Source organism: Lonchura striata, chromosome 6, assembly GCF_046129695.1.
Source record: "Lonchura striata isolate bLonStr1 chromosome 6, bLonStr1.mat, whole genome shotgun sequence".
Lineage (NCBI taxonomy): Eukaryota > Metazoa > Chordata > Aves > Passeriformes > Estrildidae > Lonchura > Lonchura striata.
The window spans coordinates 1,321,463-1,338,686 of NC_134608.1; the positions used below are offsets into that span (position 1 = coordinate 1,321,463).

Genomic DNA, 17,224 nt, shown 5'->3' on the forward strand with positions numbered 1-17,224 from the left:
ACAAATAAATACATAAAAATTAATATTTAAATATACAAATATATAAAATTTTATCAATATATACAAAATACAAATAAAAATTACAAAATAAATATATAAATACATAATAAATAAATAGATCAATATATCAATATACAAATATATCAAGGTATCAATATATAAATATATAAATTGTAGATATATAAATATATTGATATAAATAAAGAAATTCAGGATCTGCCAAACCCAGCTTTGATTTTCCCACTTGGAAAACCCATCCAGCATTGGAAATGGAGCCATAATCCCAGGAGCTGCTTCCCAAACTTGGGAAACACCAACAACCTGGGCTGAAAAATATGGAAATAATTGAAAGTAAATGGAGTCCAGGACTCCATAAAAGTAGGATTTAATTCCTACAATGTCTTGGGATGCTGGAAACATTTTTATTATCCCCAGCACCGAGCTGGAGATGCTCTGATTCCAAGCTGGAAGCATCCAAAACTGTTTCCCCTGGAATCCCCTGGGTGAGAAAGAGCCAAATCCTCATCACCACTTCCCAAAATTCCCTGTGCAGCCCATCCCTAACATTGAGCCTTTTTTCCATGAAAAAACCAAGACTGAGGCTACCAAGAGAAAATCCACAAGAAACAATCATGAAACACAGCCCTGCAACTCAATTCCTGTGTCCGGAGCTGGAATATCCATAAGAACCAGGATTTGGTTGGAAAAGGAATTTTTGAAAGGAAAAAAGTCTCACGATCAAAGCTCTTTTCCCCACAAAGATAAGGATGAAACTCAGGTGAGGAATAGACTTTGGAATTCAATTTTCCAAAAGTGAGGAATTGACCTTGGTGAAGCTGGATCAACAATTTTCCAGTGGTTTGGCAATTTATGTAGCTCTGAGGAAAAACGGGAGAAGTTCCTGGAGCGTTTATTTGCATTCTGCTGTAATTAATTAAGCAGAGGATATCCACACTCTGGCAACTCGGAGCACTGAAAGTTTGTCTTTTTTTCCTTGGAATATTTAGGAATCCTTGTTCCCAAAGGAGACAGAAAAGCAAAATGGGGCTGTAAATGGGGCAGATTTTTAATTCCAGAAGGTTGGAACCACCTCGGTGCTGCCAATAACAGGAGGGTTATTTAATGTCTTTTGTTGGAAAACTCTATTCTCTTAAAGCCTTGGAATTCTGGATTTCCTGAGGAGTCAATCCTCTGGGATGATTAAAGATTGATTCCTTGTGTGCTCGGATATGTTCATAAAAAATAAACAGCTCCTCACTCCGTTGGTCGTGGCCTATTGATTCCCAGCACAAATTCCTTCACTGACTCCACCAGCTGGACAAGAACCTCTTTAATTAATGACACTGTTACTTGATGACAAAAAAATTAATGACAAAATCAATGAATCCATTGGATACTCCATAAAAAACTGTGGCAGTGTTTAAAGTAATTTCTTTGCCATTTATAACCATACAGATAGATTTGCCTTAAAAAATACGAGATTTCTTTGGAAGTTTTATATCTAAAATTGGGCTGTTCAGCTCATGGACACATGGAATATTTGCAAATGTTCCATTTGCACATCACAGAGGGAAGATTCCTAGGGAAAATCTGTGTTATTCCTGCTTTTCTTTCATAATCTTGACTGGAATAGAATCAGAGTAATCCAGGAGTGGCTCCTGTGTCATCTTCATTCCCAAGGATGGATTTGGAATGACTCAGTGGCAAATATCTGGGATTCAGGCAAGCTGTAAAAGATGGTCTGTTCTTGATGGCAGAGAATCATGGAATTGTGGAATATCCTGCATGGGAAGGGATCCCAAGGATCATCCAGTGCAGCTCCTGTCCCTCCCAGATTCCCCCCAAAAATCCCACCCTGGGCATCCCTGAGGGTGTTATTCACCCTCCTGGAGCTCTGGCCACTTCAGGGCTGTGCTCATTCCCTGGGAAGATTTTTCCAGCGCTGATTCCACCCTCTGAGGGAAGAATCTTTCCTAAAATTCACCCTAAACATTCCCTGGCTGTTCCTGTGCCTGTCCCAGAGAACTGAAACGGGAGCTGCCCTCAGGAGGATGCTGAAGACCACAGCGAGGTCTCCCCTCAGTCTCCTCCTCTCCACCCCATTGCCCTCAGCTGCTCCTCACACAATTCCCCTCATTTCCCCACACTTCTCTCTTTAATTAATATTTTCACAACCAGCAGAGCCGCACACCCTGCCGTGTCTTTCCGTGTGGAGCTGGTCCTGCTCCCTGCTCTCCTGCAGGAACCAGCAGCTCAAACCCAGCCCAGACTGGGCAGGCGAGGCTTGGCTTGGTCCTTGGCTGATCCAGAGTGTCCCAAGTGGGAGCCGGGCTCTGCTCCCAGGGAGCAGCACCAGGACAGGAGGAAATTCGGACATTCCAAGGGAGGTTTAGGATGGATTTCAGGGAAAGGTTCGTCCCCCAGAGGGTGGAATCAGCTCTGGAACAGCTCCCCAGGGAATGGGCACGGCCTGCCAGAGCTCCAGGAGGGTTTGGACAGCGCTCCAGGGATGGACAGGGCGGGATTTTTGGAACATCTGGGGAGGGACAGGAGTTGCGCTGGGTGATCCTTGGGATCCCTCCCACTCAGGATATTCCAGGAGTCACTGATTTGGCAGCTGCATGATAAACCTCTTTGCCTTCCTTTTCTGCTCTAAAGCCCATTCAACACTGGGCACAGTCTTTCCCAATTAAACCATTCCTAATCCAGGAGAACAATCCTGGGCATGTAATCGACTTTCTTCTTGCAGGATTATATCAGCAATCCTCCTGGACTTGCTCCTCCCATTCATTTTTATTATTTCATTATTTTATAATGAATAATAATAATAATTTACATATATTAAAAAAAAATCTTCCCTCCCGCATTTTTTAAAAGAAACCAGAATTCCCAAGCTTTTAGGAATAAGGAATGTGGAATCCAAGAATGCAGATTTTTAGAGGTGCAGATTTTAGGGGCTACAAATTGACAGCTGAAAAATTCAGGTGTCAGAAACGGCTGGTCCTGAGCCAGATTTATTGTCTGAGATCTGAGGATCAAAGGGATGGGAACACTTCAGGGAAAGCTGAAAAATCAAGGAAGCCACGGAGCCAACAATGAAATCCTCTTGAAATGTGGAAAACAGCTCCGGGTTTGAAGGCAAGGGTGGGAAATGGGCATCGAGAGAGGGATCCTTCTTATCAGAGTGAAATCAAACTCCAGCACCAAGATCTGCTAAAATCTGGAGAATTGGGGTAAAATCCACTCTGCTCCTGGAATTCCATCCCAAGGGATGGTAATACATGATCTTTGAAGTTCTGCATTAGGATATTTCAGTCCACGTGGTAAAGAAATGGGGATTTGGGGGATTGCAGAGCTGGGAGGGGGATGTTGTATCCTTGTTTTTAGCAACTTCAAACCCAGGGACAGAGAGAGGGACTTTGGATAAAGGCCTGGAGTGCCAGGACAAGGGGGAATGGCTTCAAACTGTGAGAAAGTAGGGATAAATGGGATATTGGGAAAGAATTCCTGGCTGGAAGCGTGGAGAGGAGCTGAGATGGAATTCTCCTGGAAAAGCTGTGGCTGCCCCTGGATCCTGGGAAGTGTCCAAGCCCAGGTTGGACATTGGGGCTTGGAGCAGCCTGGGACAGTGGAAGGTGTCCCTGCCAGGGCAGGGATGGGAATGGGTGGGATTTGGGCTTCCAAGCCATAGCATTTTGGGAATCTGGGATTCTTTAATCAGAAAGTCAGTAAATGCACCCTCACTCCCTTTATCCAGGCTGTGGGATCTGTGCCACAGCACCGACAGAAAAATCCTGTTTTCCAGACAGTGACTGCTCAGCCTTCCCAGGAACCCTTTCCCAGGATATTTGAATTCCCTGCTCCGTGCTGAGTGACGGCAGAAGTCACAAATCCCCACAAATCCAACCAGGAGGAAGCGCCAGGGCCGTGCCGTGCTTGGGGCTCTTTGAAGAGATCCTCATTCCCAACCCACGGCCACCGCGGGCTCCCAGGGCTGGGAATAAAGGAAAGGTGGAGGCTTGAATCCTTTATGGAACACGCTGGAACAAGCTGCTCCCTGGTTTACAGGGACCAGCGGAATTTTTATGCCTCCTTCACAGCGGAGCTCTCCTTTTCTAGGTGTCACCCGCTGTCACCTGCTGGGAGCAGCCACGCCGAGATCGGAGCTGCACGTCCTTCCTGGCTGCTCTGGAAAAGTCTCCCGGGTCAATTTGCTTCCGATGCTGACGGGAAAAATCAGCGAGCCGCAGGCCCGGCGGACGCCGGGAGCCGCCAAACGCTGTCGCTTGTTGGGAAGAAATGGAATTCTGGCCTCGGGGACAGGCAAAGTGTGGGAAGGGAACGTCTTCACGGGTGCCAGAGGTGCTGGGAGCAGCTGCAGGGATGGAGCCGCTACCAGAAGAACCAGGATTTGGTTGGAAAAGGAATTTTTGAAAAGGAAGAAAAGTCTCACGATCAAAGCCCTTCTCCTCACAAAGATAAGGATGAAACTCAGGTGAGGAATAGACTTTGGAATGACAATTTTCCAAAAGTGAGGAATTGACCTTGGTGAAGCTGGATCAACAATTTTCCAGTGGTTTGGGAATATTTATGTAGCTCTGAGGAAAAATGGGAGAAGTTCCGGAGCGTTTATTTGCATTATGCTGTAATTAATTAAGCAGAAACTATCCACACTCTGGCAACTCGGAGCACTGAAAGTTTGTCTGGGTCAGAACTCCTTTTTTTCCTTGGAATATTTAGGAATCCTGGTTCCCAAAGGAGACAGAAAAGCAAAATGGGGCTGTAAATGGGGCAGATTTTTATTCCAGAAGGTTGGAACCACCTCAGTGCTGCCAATAAAGGATTTTCTTCCTTATATTTTCCAAAATATCCCTCTGCAAAATCCGTTTGAAACATTCCCCTCGATGTCCCAGCTAAATTATTATTCCGGGTGCTGAATATCCAAAGAGGATTTCTGGGTTCAATCTGTTGGGGGATTATTTGAAGGAAAAGATCAGTGGGAGGCTGTAAAAATTCCCAATACTTATCAGCTGGATGCTCCCAAGGAAAGAGGCAAAAGGAGAAGGATGAGTTGGAGGAGGATGGATTGTGGGAATGGACTAGGAAAATAAAATAAAAATAAAATAAAATAAAATAAAATAAAATAAAATAAGTAAAATGAAATTAAAATAAAACAAAGTAAAATAAAATAAGTAAAATGAAATTAAAATAAAACAAAGTAAAATAAAAAATGAAATAAAATAAAAAATTTGACCCTAAAATGAAGTAAAACAAAGCAAAATGAAATGAAATGAAATGAATTGAAATTAAATGACGTTAAATGAAATTTAAAAAGTAAAATAAAATAAATAATATAAAATAAAAATAAAGGTAGAAAAAAAACGTAAAATAAAAAGGTAAAATTAAAAAAAAAAGTTTAAAAAGTAAAATAAAATAAATTGAAATAAAATAATGTAAAATGAAATGAAATGAAAATAAATAATGTAAAATAACATGAAATGAAATGAAATAATAAAGTAAAATAAAATAAAATAAAAAAGATAAAAATAAAATTAAAATAAAATAAAATTAGAAATACAATAAAAATGAAGTAAAATAAAATGAAATTAAATAAAAATAAATAATGTAAGATAATATGAAATGAAATAATAAAATAAATAAATATGATAAAAATAAGATAAAAATAAGATAAAATAGAATAAAGTAAAATAAAGTAAAAAAAGTAAAATAAATCTAGAAAATAAAATAAGAATAAAATACAGTAAAATGAAATAAAATTATGTTTAATAAGATAAAATAACATAAAATGAAATGAAATAAAAATAAATAAATGATATACACAACATAACATACATAACATAATATACATAACACAACATAGCATAAAACAACATAACATACATAAAATACAAAACCTAACACAACACAACACAACATACGACATGCAATAACACAGCAAAAACAGCGGCCCCTCAGGCCCAGCGGATTCCCGGATCCCAGGAGCTCCACGGGCGGATCCCAGGAGCTCCATGGGCAGATCCCAGGAGCTCTATGGGTGGATCCCTGGAGCTCTGCGGGCAGATCCCAGGAGCTCTGTGGGTGGATCCCAAGAGCTCCGTGGGTGGATCCCTGGAGCTCTATGGGTGGATCTCAGGAGCTCCGTGGGTGGATCCCTGGAGCTCCATGGGTGGATCCCAGGAGCTCTATGGGTGGATCCCAGGAGCTCTATGGGTGGATCCCAGGAGCTCTATGGGTGGATCCCAGGAGCTCCGTGGGTGGATCCCAGGAGCTCCATGAGCATATCCCAGGAGCTCTGTGGGTGGATCCCAAGAGCTCCGTGGGCGGATCCCAGGAGCTCCACGGGCTGATCCCAGGAGCTCCGTGGGTGGATCCCAGGAGCTCCGCAGGTGGATCCCAGGAGCTCCACGGGCCGATCCCAGGAGCTCTGCAGGCCAATCCCAGGAGCTCTGCAGGCCAATCCCAGGAGCTCCGTGGGTGGATCCCAGGAGCTCCGCGGGCGGATCCGCGCGGGCAGCTCGTGCTCACCTGGCGGATGCCCAGGCGATAGGCCAGGATTCGATCCACGGCGCCGGGGTTCATCTGTGTCCACTGCAGGCTGTAGGAGTAGACCCGCGGCCGGTTCTGCCACAGCGGGTTGTACGTGTCGTAGTAGAATTCCGGGGCGTAGGCTTTTCCTGGGGGAAAAGGATGGGATTAGGGAAAGCTGTGATGCCCCAGGTTCAGCTTTTATATTTTTCACATTCTGTGCTGCTTCAGTGTGTGGGTCTGGGCTCCAGATCAGGGGATGCTGAGCTCTGTGCACAGAGCAGGGACACAAAACAATTCCTGCTCCAGCTGGGCACCAAGGACAAATGATCCAAACCTCAGCCCAGGAGCACAAACAGCGTGGGCTGGAGAGAGAAAAACCAGCAGGGTGGGACTGATGGGCTGGAGCTGGAATGGGACAATGAACTCCAAGGTGCCAATGGAGCAGAACTGATCCCAGGGAGAGCCCCGGGAGCGCTCGTGCATTTTGGGACCATTTTGGGTCATTTGGGTGCAGCCCTGGCTGAGCTCTGGTGCTGCCCAAGGTGGATCCATGGAGGAGATCCTTGAATAAATCCCTGATTTATTCTGTGACTCCATCCAGCCTCTGCTCAGGGCAGCCTTCTCAAGGCATCACTGGAAATCATAGAATGGCCAGAAAATAACTCAGCCAGCCAAGAATTCACCCATCCATCAGGAAGAGGAGGGAAAACACAGGGAAATCATCAGGAAATAACTTCAGTTGGGCTGATCCAAGGGTTTCAACTGGAGCCACCCCTCATTCCCAGCATCCAAGGGCTGAGATCCAGCTGCAGCCAGCCCCTCATTCCCAGGATTGAAGGCCTTGAGATCTTTCTACTTCTATCCATACTTCTGCAGGGATTTGGCAGTGGGAATAATTGGTAAAGGGCTGGAAAAACCTGGGAAAACATGGCCTGCCTGTCACATGGAATATGGGAGGGGTATGGATTCATTAGTCCCTTCCCTTAACTGGGATTTTAGGAGTTTGTGACAAAATAAACACCGAACTTAGGGATTTTCTCCTCAAAACTATCCCTGACCCAGGTGAAAATAGAGAGGAATGAGAAGCATTTCAAATTCCTAATGGGACAATTTCCATCTGCAGAAAAGCAGTGAGAAGAGGAGGAAAAAAGGCCTTAAAAGCCCCCCAAAATGCAAAGGAACAAAGGCAAAATCCTGGGAATAAACAGCAATGTGGCACCTATTGATCCAGCTTTTCTCTCCGACCACGCTTTTCTTTTCCAAGGATAAAAAGCCCTTTTAGCCAAGATATTTTTCCCAATTTCCCAGGGAAGGAGGACCTTCAATTAGCCTGGAGTGGAGGAGCAAACAACAATATTCCAAGGAGAGGGAGCAAAGCAAAACCGCTGCTGGAAAAAAGGGACAGCAGTGGGGATAAAAAGGGAGCAGCAGTCGAGACGATTTGTTTTCCTTGTTCTTGAGAAGTGGGAATAATGGGAAAAGCTCATGCTGGATGCAAATTATCCTCTTCCCACTCCCACTGCTGTTGGATATAATGGGATCTCTAGGGGGGACTGAGAGGAGCCATAATGAGCCACTTGTCACAGGAGGGGCACTTGAACAACACCGGCACCTTTGGGGGAATAATGAGGCGCCGTGAAGAGCTGCATTATCCCAAATCCCTGTGAAAACAACACCGGGAATGGAGAGGCTGGAAATTCAACAGCACAACACTGAGAGCTTCCCCTGTAAACTTTGGGAAGAGGGGATGTGGTTTGGTGTGCAGGGAAAGCAGAGGTGGATTCTGGAAGTGTGGGAGTTTTGGGGAACCTGGAAATGTCCCTTATCCCCAAAGCCCTTGGCTCTGGATCCTGGGAGAGGAGGGACCTGGAGCTCCTGGATATGATCCAGGGGAGGGATGTGAGGATGTTGGATTGTTGGTTTTCTCCAAGGCTTCCCGGAGCTTTGAATGGAAGCAGAAGTTGGGGTGTGTCACACAGGAAGTTCAGCTCCTGGCTGGGAGCCTGGAGGTTGGCAAGATGTGGATTTTGGGGTGGGAAGATCATTTTTAGCTGGGATGACAGGAATGTGAGAGGTTTCTGGAATGGCAACTCTCAATGGGCTTCCCACCTCAAAGCCCAGGTGGTCCAGCGTTTGTGGAGTTTCATCCTTGGGGATTCAGTGTCCAGCTCTGGGATCAGCAGGACAGGAGGGACAGGGAGCTCCTGGAGCTGGTCCGGAGGATGGGTGTGAGGATGAGGAAGGGCTGGAGCATCTCCATGCCCAGGAGAGGCTGAGGGAGCTGGGGCTGCTCAGCCTGGGGAGGAGACCCAGCTGAGAGGGGCCACAGCCCTGGCTGTCCCTGGGTGTCCCTGTCTGTCCCTGGGTGTCCCTGGGTGTAAGGCCTTGAGCACTGCCAGGGATCCAGGGGCAGCCACAGCTGCTCTGGCAATTCCATCCCAGCCCCTTCCCACACTCCCAGCCAGGAATTCCTTCCCAATATCCCATCTAAATCTTCCCTTTTCCAGCCTAAAGCCATCCCTGTGTCCTGCCCCTCCATCCCTTGTCCCCAGTCCCTCTCCAGCTCTCCTGGAGTCCCTCCAGGCCCTGCAAGGGGCTCTGAGCTCTCCCTGGAGCTTCTCCTCTCCAGGGAACATTTTCAGTGATGACCATTCATTGTGCAGCATTCAATCCCTCCAGGAAGTGCATCCAAACATTTTCTACCGGCCCTGTACCAGTGTAAGGTCAAAAATGGGATGGAATCTCGGTGACACTGAATTAGAGAAATCAGGCAAAGGGAAAAAGTCACTTCAGCTGCTCCATCCCAAGCTCCACTGGGATCTAAATGCTGGAGAAGTTTCCTGAAGAGAAGTGGATTGAGGCATTCCCCCTTGTCCTGGCACTCCAGGCCTTTATCCAAAGTCCCTCTCTCTGTCCCTGGGTTTGAAGTTGCTAAAAACAAGGATACAACATCCCCCTCCCAGCTCTGCAATCCCCCAAATCCCCATTTCTTTACCACGTGGACTGAAATATCCTAATGCAGAACTTCAAAGATCATGTATTACCATCCCTTGGGATGGAATTCCAGGAGCAGAGTGGTTTCTATCCCAATTCTCCAGATTTTAGCAGATCTTGGTGCTGGAGTTTGATTTCACTCTGATAAGAAGGATCCCTCTCTCGATGCCCATTTCCCACCCCACCTTCAAACCCGGAGCTGTTTTCCACATTTCAAGAGGATTTCATTGTTGGCTCTGTGGCTTCCTTGATTTTTCAGCTTTCCCTGAAGTGTTCCCATCCCTTTGATCCTCAGATCTCAGACAATAAATCTGGCTCAGGACCAGTCATTTCTGATGCCTGAATTTCTCAGCTGTCAATTTGTAGCCCCTAAAATCTGTATCTCTAAAAATCTGCCTCCTTGGCGTCCATATTCCTTATTTTTAAAGACTGGGGGATTTTTAGTTTTTAAAATAAAAGGAAAGAGAAAGTGATCAGGCAGGATTCCTCATCCTGTGCTCCACTGGGATCACTCAGCCATTTATCCCTGAGGAAAATAATCCCTTAAAGGAATTGTTGCTGGACTGGGGACTGCAAATTCCAGCTGGGATGAGAGCAGAGCAGCACAGGGATGTCAGCAATGCCACAAGTGCCCCAACCCCTGTGTCCCTAAATGTCCCAGATCCCAGAGGGTGGATTGGTGTTGGCTCCCTGGCCTGCAGGAAGCAAAAGTGGGAATTGTGTGGGTACAGAGCATTCAAGGAATCATTTCCTTATCTCTTCCTCCTCCTCTTCCCATCAAGTTCTGCCAATTCCTTGGAGTTTTGGGAATTGCAGCAGCTCTGTCTCATGTTTGTGGCACTGCTGGCTGTGAGCGCTGAGCAGAGCAGCTCCCACTCTATCAAATTCAGGGAAAGGATATAAAATCAGAGATTTATAAATGCTTCCCCTTTTGGCAACCTCAGCTCCAGCCCTTTCCATCTTTACAATGCCGGGAGAGCATAAATCCCAAATAAAACACTGCATTTAACAGTGTGAAACAGTGGGAGACACTGAATTTATGGAAAACGCTGCCCCTTCCCGTGCTCTGCTTTATTCCAGGATCTCTGTTTTATGGAAGGGTTGCAGGAAGAAAGAGAAGATGTTTTGTTCTCTATTTGAAATTGGAAAAGGCAACATTTGTTCTCCTCCTGGATCTTTTCCTCATCCCAACCCTGCAGCTGGATCATCCCAGTCACCTCCTGCCTCCCCATAACCATGGAAGCTGAAAATCAGGGAATTACTTGGCTTGGAAGGGACCTTAAAGATGCCATTGCATCTGTGGCCTTCCCTTAATCCTCAAGGAATGAATTCCAGAGTCTTCCCTGTCCTCCAGGAATGAATTCCAAGGCCTTCCCTTTCCTCCAGGAAAGAATTCCAGTCTTCCCTGTCCTCCAGGTGTGACTTCCAAGGTTTGGGTTGTTTGGGCTGAGCAGCTGAAGGCACTTGAGCATGTTTAAGCTTCATAAAGTCTATTAATATTAAAATATTAATAATAAATGATCCCCCCAATAGGTGGAGGAAGCAGCTACACCAGGGAATTCCAGGGACAGACAACCCCGTACCTGCTGCTCCCCCTGGGAACTTGGGGATGAGACTTTCCCACCCTTCCCAGAAAAATTTCTTCCCAAAATATTTACAGAATTATGAATATGTTGCAACTTGCAGGGAAGGGATGATTTGGGAATAAAATGAACTTTTTAATGCCTAACTGGGGCACAAATTTCAATTTATCTGAGGTCTGTCCATCTCCAAGGGGTTTAGAGGTTCCCATTCCAAACACAGAAACCAAACATCCCAAGGTATGAAAAACGTGGAATGCTCCAGTGGCATCCATGAGATTCCTCCTCCAGGTGTCCTTCCCGGCTTCCTCCCTTTCCCTGGGGTTTTCCCGAGGATCCAACTCCTGCCCAGCGATACCCAAATGTGACATCTGCTGGCTGAGCCCTGCAAGAGCTCCCGTTCCCCTTTGCAATTCCTGCTGCTCCTGCCCGGGATTCCCGATCCCAGCAATCCTCGAGGTGTTCCTCAGCTCCCTTCCCATCACTTTGGGGCCGTGAGCTGCGTGGCGCTGCCTGGAGGGATAAACAATCCAGTTTTATAGGATCTGGAGATTCCTGCTCCCCACACTGGGATAGGTGAGACTTGGGAAGCTCGCATTCCCAGATATCCAAACCTGCCAGCATTCCATGCCTTCATTTTTACACGGCTGCACACACCCTACAGGTGTGCACGTCTGTGCCTGGCACGAAGCAATTCCTAAAGGAATGGGGTCCACAACTCCAAAGAAATCCTCGTCTCAGTGTGGAGGTGACAATTTGTGTGTCACCCGTGGGAATCCTACAGAAATCCCATGGGAATCCTGCAGAAATCTCACGGGAATGGCAGGTGAGGAAGGGGAGGTGGTGGCACTTGTCAGGGAGTGCCAAACGCCTGATTCCTGAAGGATGGGCAGGGAAAGGGATGGGATGTGGGCCTGGAATTGTAAATAACCAATAATAAAGTGTCACCACAGGCACAGGGAGGGAACTGTGGCCTCTGAGGAGTGGGGAGGTTTGGAAGCTCCTGGAAAAATGGGATCAGGGCACAGGGAAACGCATCCAGGACAGGGTGAAGTTCTGTGGGATCTTTGGAGCAACATAAGGAACGGGAGCAGCCCCTGGATGGGGCTTGGCCAGGCTGCTCCCTGTCTAAAAGTAGTAAAGTGATTAGAATTTTTACTTTTGTTTCATTACACTGTCAATAAGAAAGAAAAAGTTACAGAGAGAAAAGAAGTTCTGATTCTTATTACGCACTTATTCCTCTTTCTCTTAGTTACTGTTCATAAATTTTTCTTTATACCCCTTTAAAGTTTTGAACCTGCTTTTCCTACCTCACAGCAAGAAGCGACTACATTAGTGATTAGACAACACTAAACCCACAACACTCCATTAGTACATTAGCCAAAAAAAAATTCTCAAAATTAGTGAAATCTCAAATTAACAAACCAGAACCCCTACACTCGCCCAGCCCATAGGAATCACAGCATTCCCGAGCATTCCCACAGCTCTGCCTCCACAAATGGAGTTGCCCACGTCCATCCAGGCTCCATCCAGGCCCCTCAAGGCTTCCCAAATTTCTCAGTTTCCCAGGAAGCTGCAGCTCTTCCCTCTTGGCATTAATCCTCCCTGTCCCTGACCCTTCCCAGCTGTGGGCTCCCAACTTCCTGACAAATCCCACAGGCTGCTCAGCCACTCCTGAGCCAGCCCACAATTCCCTCACATCCCACAGAGAATCTCTTTAGAGGGAGAAACCAAACAAAATTGCAACCAGGAATGGACTGAAATGAAGATTTCCAAGGAATCTTCACAGCCACACTCCCTGTGGCTGTCCCTGGATCCCTGCAAGGGTCCAAAGCCAGGCTGGATGGGGTTTGGGGAACCCCGGGATAGTGGGAGGTGTCCCTGCCCATGGAAAGGGGTGGAACAAAATGGGATTTCAGGTTTCTTCCAGCCCAGACCTGTCTGGCATTCTGGATCACATCCAGCAGTGACTTTTTGGGGTGAAATCCCTTTCTTTTCCTTCTCCCCTGAGGGCAGACTAGCAGGAAGGATTCATAAATCTGGAACAGAGGGAAAACCTCAGCCACCCTCTCCCTTCATCCTGGAATTCAATCCTCCAGCCTCGGGATGGAACAAATTAACTTCATTTTCCTCTCCTCACTGACAGGAAAAGCGGGATTGAGATCCAGCAATCCCACCTTGCCCCCTTCCCTAAAATTTGCCACTGCCTGCTCCTCTGACAAAGTAAATATCCCAAATTTCCAGACTGGAATAATTGCCAAGCAGGTGTTTGCTGGCTCAGCGCCCACTGCCTTTGCTGGGCATTGGACCAGGAGATCCATGCAAAAATTCCTGTTTCCCAGTGGGAATTGTTGTTCCCACTTTCCCACCTGTGGTTTAAGTTGCCCTGGTCAAGTTTTTCGGGCAGGACAGAATTTGCTGCCAAGGGCTTGGCAGAGCTTCTCCTTATCCCAATCCTCCAAATCCAGGCAGGAATTCAGCAGGAAAAAAAACAACACCCGTGCTCTGCATGCCTGGGAAAGGATCTTTCCTGCTGGACAGTTTTAGGAGATGCTCTGTTGGAATCTCCAAGTTTTTAAATGAAAATAAAAACCCCTTTTCCTGGCAGATGAACGGAAAAAGATTTTTGCACTGGTGCTGCTGCTCCAGTTGGAATTTTAAAGCTCACAAAAGTGGCAGCCACAGTTTCTCTGGGATTTCTGTTCCAGTGGGAATTTGGAAATGATTCCAGCTCCATGATGAGGACCACGGTGCTACCAGGAATGGTGGCAGGGACACAGAACAAAGGCTGAGGCAGAAATTCCTGGGCAAAGCACCTGGAGAGGTGCCTGATCTTACAGGGAAACATTTAGTTGTGGTTTGGACAAGGCAGGAAAAGGGAATCTCCCAGGGAATTGGGAAAAATGAGAAGATCACCAGCACATCCGAGTCTTCATCCTTCATAAATGTGGGAAAAACTGATTTCCCAAAGAGAGGAAAAAACATTCCTAAATCCACTAAATCTGGGTTAATGTTGACTTAAATCCATGGAGAGGGTTTGCCAGGGGATGGGGTGAATATTCCATCCCTGGAATTGTCCAGGGTCAGGTTGGATGGGGCTTGGAGCAACAAGATTTCATTAAGAGTGTCCCTTCCATAGCCTCTTCCAACCCAAACCATTCCATAATTCCAAGATCTTTCATGGAGCAGGTCCATCCTCGCCCCATCCATAAGAAACAGGATGGGGGGAAAACCAAATCCAGGGTTTGTTGTGCTCCATTTTGCCACTTGAAAGATCCAAAAATCAGGGAAAATCTGGAAAAAAACAAAGTATTTCCATGTGTTCTCCTCCTGGAAAGCTCCAAAAGATGCTTTTCATTAGAGAAAAGAGGAGTTTCCAAAGAGCTCTTTCCAGAGGTGGACTCTGGGATCATCAGAAGGGATGATCCAGTGTCCATCTCCTCAAATCCCAGTTTTCTGGGAGAAGGGAAGGCCGGAGATCTGAGGTACCTGAGTGTCCCATGGATTAGTGGTGGAAGGTCGGACTGGATCATCTCCGAGGTCTTTTCCAACCTGGATAATTCCTGGCACCACCAGAGTGCTGCCGTGGGTGGGGATAATCCCTTCCAGAGGTATTGGCAAGGAAGGAATGTTTGGATTGTCGGGTTTGCTCGGCTCTCAATTCAGCATCGCCAGCTCCAAAGAGTTTCCAAGAGCTCCAAGGAAAGGGAAAGCTCTGATCACCAGCTAACAATTAAACCCTCCCCAATTAGCCCTTGATTGGCTTGATCTTGCACTTGGCTTGAAGCACTGTCGGGGTGATGTAAGACAAAGTAAATAATTAAAGATGAGCTCATTAATTAACGCAATATCCCACAGCAGAAAAATTCCACAGGGCAGAACAACACGGAATTAATATTCCAAACTGTCTTCCCTCGCTGGTGGGATCAGGAGTTGGTTGATAAAAGGAATTAAGTCCATGGAATGACATTAGAGCTTTGTTTAGTCCTACCCAGGGCTGTGATGAATAATTGAAATATTGAGTTTTAATATTAAATCTGCAGCCCTGCCAAGCCAGCCCCATCGCTATGGACAGAGATTCCTGGTGGAAATTGAGGAAGGAATCCCACACAGATGTGTATCCAGCCCTGATTAAAGAATTTAATGGATAGGGTACAAAATATTGTCTAAAAAACCTAAAAATCCCTCTTTGGACATAACTTTGGGGACAAATTCAGCCAGGGCAGCCCCGGCAGAGCAAATTCCAGCTCAAGGGGGTAAAACTTCCCAAACTGAGGAGGAATTCAAACCAGGACTTGTCAGGTAAACTCAGTTGTAGGTAATCCTAATCCTAACTGGTTCCCCAGGGGCACAGAGAATCATGGAATTGTTCAGGTTGGAAAAGACCTTTAGGACCATCAGGTCTGGCTGTCAGTCCACCCCCACAGCCACCACTATCCCATGGCCTCAGGTGCCACATCCATGGTTTTTGGACAATTCCAGGGATTGTTTGACAGGCCTTTCCATGAGGAATTTCCCCCTAATATCCAACTTCGGCCTTCCCTGGGTCAGGCTAAGGCGGTTCCCTCTTGTCCTGATGCTTCAAATGATGCAGAAAAACAACCATGAAGAAAATAAAGTGGAAAGAGAAGAAGGAAGAGGAGAAGGAAGAGGAAGAGGAGGAGGAGAAGCAGAAGGAGGAGGAAGAGGAAAGGAGGAACATGAGGAAGAAGATAGAAGTGGGGGAGGAGGAGAAGGAGAAGGAGAAGGAGAAGGAGAAGGAGAAGGAGAAGGAGAAGGAGAAGGAGAAGGAGAAGGAGAAGGAGAAGGAGAAGGAGAAGAAGGAGAAGGAGAAGGAGAAGGAGAAGGAGAAGGAGAAGGAGAAGGAGAAGGAGAAGGAGAAGGAGAAGGAGAAGGAGAAGGAGAAGGAGAAGGAGAAGGAGAAGGAGAAGGAGAAGGAGAAGGAGAAGGAGAAGGAGACATAGAAGAAAAAGATAAGAAGAAGAAGAAGGAGAAGGAGAAGAAGAAGGAGACAGAGAAGAAAAAGATAAGAAGGAGAAGATCCCATTCATCCCTCTGCAAAGTGGGAACCTGCAGAATACAGAGACCAGCCCACGCTGCCTTGATAAGCCCAGGCCATGGTGAAAAGCTGTTCCTGGGCTGTCCCCAGCTGGCCAGGCCAGGCCAGGCTGTGACCCAGCAGGGCTCAGGTGTGTCCTGGAGGAACCTCTGCCACCCCAGCAGCTGCTGGAGGGAGTGAGAAGCTCCCTGTGCTCATCCCCCTCCTTCTCCAGCACCAAACCCTCCCTCAGGGAAGCTCCCAGCTCTGCCATCCACGGATCCGGTTTGATTTATTTGCTCCCAGCCCTGGCAGGGTTTTCCGAAGCCACAGCCCGGAATGGACTTTTTGTTGCTCTCTGGATATGATCTGGCCCTGAATAAACTCTCGAGGTGGTGAAGCGGTGAGGAGCATGAACTCAGCTCTGCTTCCCCACAAACACAATTTGCCTTGTCACTTCTTATTTATTTTGAAGAGACTGGCAGGTTGCATCTGCCTCGCGCTGGCCCAGATGCTATAAATTAACCCCTTTTCCATGTGTGATTTATTTGGCTTTCATCTCCTCCAATCTGGCTCAAAATATACAGGGAAAAAAAAGGAGATTCTGCAGGCTCGGAGGTCAGAATAAATCTTTCAAGCCAGGCTGCATGAAATGCTGTGCTGAAAAGCTTTCTCTGAGAATACCAATGGTTTTCTGCAGCCCCAGTCCAGCACATTTCTATTTTTCTGCATGAAAAAAAACAGAAATAAACCAGCTAAAAACGGGTTACAACAACCCATTATTCCCCCCGAAACAAAAGCTCCACACAACTGCCGCATTCCTGCCTTGCAGTTATTTATTGGGCTTTTTTTTCCAATTATGCCTAAGAAGTGCCCTATTTCTTGTCTCTATTCACATTCCCAGTGAAATCCAAGCCTCCTTTTTAACCATTTCATCATTTTTTCCAGCGTTTTCAGTTCCCCAGGGCTTTTACTCCATCTGTGCTGCTGAGATTTGGGAGAACAACACAGCCACTGCTCTGAGAGCAGTGGAAAAGAATTTATTTCCTAAATAAAGTCAGTT

At 46.5% G+C, this 17,224-nt stretch overlaps 1 protein-coding gene across 2 annotated transcripts in view; it reads right to left on the reverse strand.

Moving 5' to 3' along the window:
- Positions 1–17,224, reverse strand: part of MDGA2 (MAM domain containing glycosylphosphatidylinositol anchor 2) — a 192,767-nt gene that overhangs the window by 22,625 nt on the left and 152,918 nt on the right. For both annotated transcript variants that reach the window (XM_021536048.2, XM_021536049.2), the window contains one exon: positions 6,547–6,695. In XM_021536048.2, coding sequence (XP_021391723.1) covers positions 6,547–6,695 — 149 coding nt within the window. The remainder of the gene's footprint in view (positions 1–6,546; positions 6,696–17,224) is intronic.